At 31.4% G+C, this 1,501-nt stretch overlaps 1 protein-coding gene across 1 annotated transcript; it reads left to right on the top strand.

Moving 5' to 3' along the window:
* The first annotated feature begins 601 nt into the window (after positions 1-601).
* Positions 602-1,276, top strand: LOC120779565 (putative nuclease HARBI1). The gene is made up of 3 exons (XM_040111907.1): positions 602-782; positions 843-978; positions 1,032-1,276. Exons 1-3 carry the CDS (start codon positions 777-779, stop codon positions 1,274-1,276), a joined length of 387 nt encoding a protein of 128 aa, XP_039967841.1. The 5' UTR covers positions 602-776.
* Positions 1,277-1,501: the final 225 nt, after the last annotated feature.

The raw sequence follows: 1,501 nt of genomic DNA, 5'->3' as shown, positions 1-1,501 counted from the left end.
ACCAAACTCTTTTTCGATATTGCGAACTTCAACTAAGTTCAGTCGAAGTATGATTGACGTTTCCAACCTAAGAAAGGAAAATTTGACAGATAGTGAAACAGCTAAAATGTTGTAAACGACATATTTAAACAAAGTGAATAAACATATGTATATAATAAACAATAAAACATGGATATAAGTTTTGATTTATATTACAATGATGAAAATACTGGGGGCAAAATTGATGTGCTACGTATACGAAAAAGCCTTCGTGATCACTCAAATCCATTGGAGCTTCCAAATGCAAAGTAAGCCAGAGTTTTTTCACAATTGAATGACTTTTTAATAATATTTGCTGCAGATTCATAAGTTATTTTCGATTAAATAAAGAAGCATTTTGTTTTTTACTGAATGAGATAAAGGAACATTTCCACAAACGTGTCCGAGGAACGGCCATACCTCCTATATTAAAATTATGCGCAACTCTGCGTTTCCTTGCTGAAGGTGGTTATCAAAAATGCAGTGGAAATGATTTTAACATTGGGTTGGCGCAACCTACGATATCTTTAGTAATTAAAGAGGTTCTAAATATAATTGAACAACGTATTTGTACCTAATGGATTAAAATTCAAATGACTTAGGAGGAGCAAAACGCTTCAAAAGTTTCATTTTATTCAAAAAGTGCTTTCCCGGGAGTAGTTGGTTGCATCGACGAGACTCATGTTCGCATAACTTCACCAAGAAAAGAAGTGTAACAACTTTATCTTAACAGAAAGGGCTACTACAGTTTAAACGTGATGATTGTATGTATAAAATCTGAATTACGTTAGAAACAAAATGGTATAATTTCTTAAAATTTTTAGCTTTGTGATTATAAAATGTCTATTCGGTATGTGGATGCTAGGCATGCAGGCGCAAATCATGACTCTTTTGTTTTCAATGTTAGCGATTTGAATGTGCATTTACAGAACAACATACAGAATAACATTTGGATCTTGGGTAAGACTTTATCATATTTATTGCTAAATAATTAGAGTAATGTAATTTCTTAGGCGACGCTGGCTATCCTCTGCACAAATTTTTAATGACGCCTTATCGCTTGGCGGAAGCTTCTTCACCCCAAGCACGCTACAATACAGTACACTCAAAGGCTCGGAATATTGTAGAGCGGACAATTGGTGTACTCAAGAGTAGATTTCGATGTCTTTTATCTGTACGAGGCTTACATTACACTCCCGAAAAGGCTACGCAAATTGTGAATGCTTGTATTCGCAATAATATTATGACTTTCCTCTAAATAATTAAAATATTAAATTTCATTTATTCTTTCTAATGTGCTATTTATTCAGGCATATATTTAAATTTTATTGAAATAAATTCATTAAATAACAATATCACTTCATTTTTTAACGTAAACTTAAACTATGGTACAAAAATATAAAATATCACTTCATTCCAGAATAATAAAAAATTAAATAAAAAAAATATTACTTTGTGTCTTAAATAACCAAAAAAAAATTAA

The sequence above is a fragment of the Bactrocera tryoni genome, unplaced genomic scaffold (genome assembly GCF_016617805.1).
Source record: "Bactrocera tryoni isolate S06 unplaced genomic scaffold, CSIRO_BtryS06_freeze2 scaffold_11, whole genome shotgun sequence".
NCBI classification, from domain to species: domain Eukaryota; kingdom Metazoa; phylum Arthropoda; class Insecta; order Diptera; family Tephritidae; genus Bactrocera; species Bactrocera tryoni.
The sequence above is the reverse complement of the archived record's forward strand: the minus strand, read 5'-3'. Positions and strand labels throughout refer to the sequence as shown.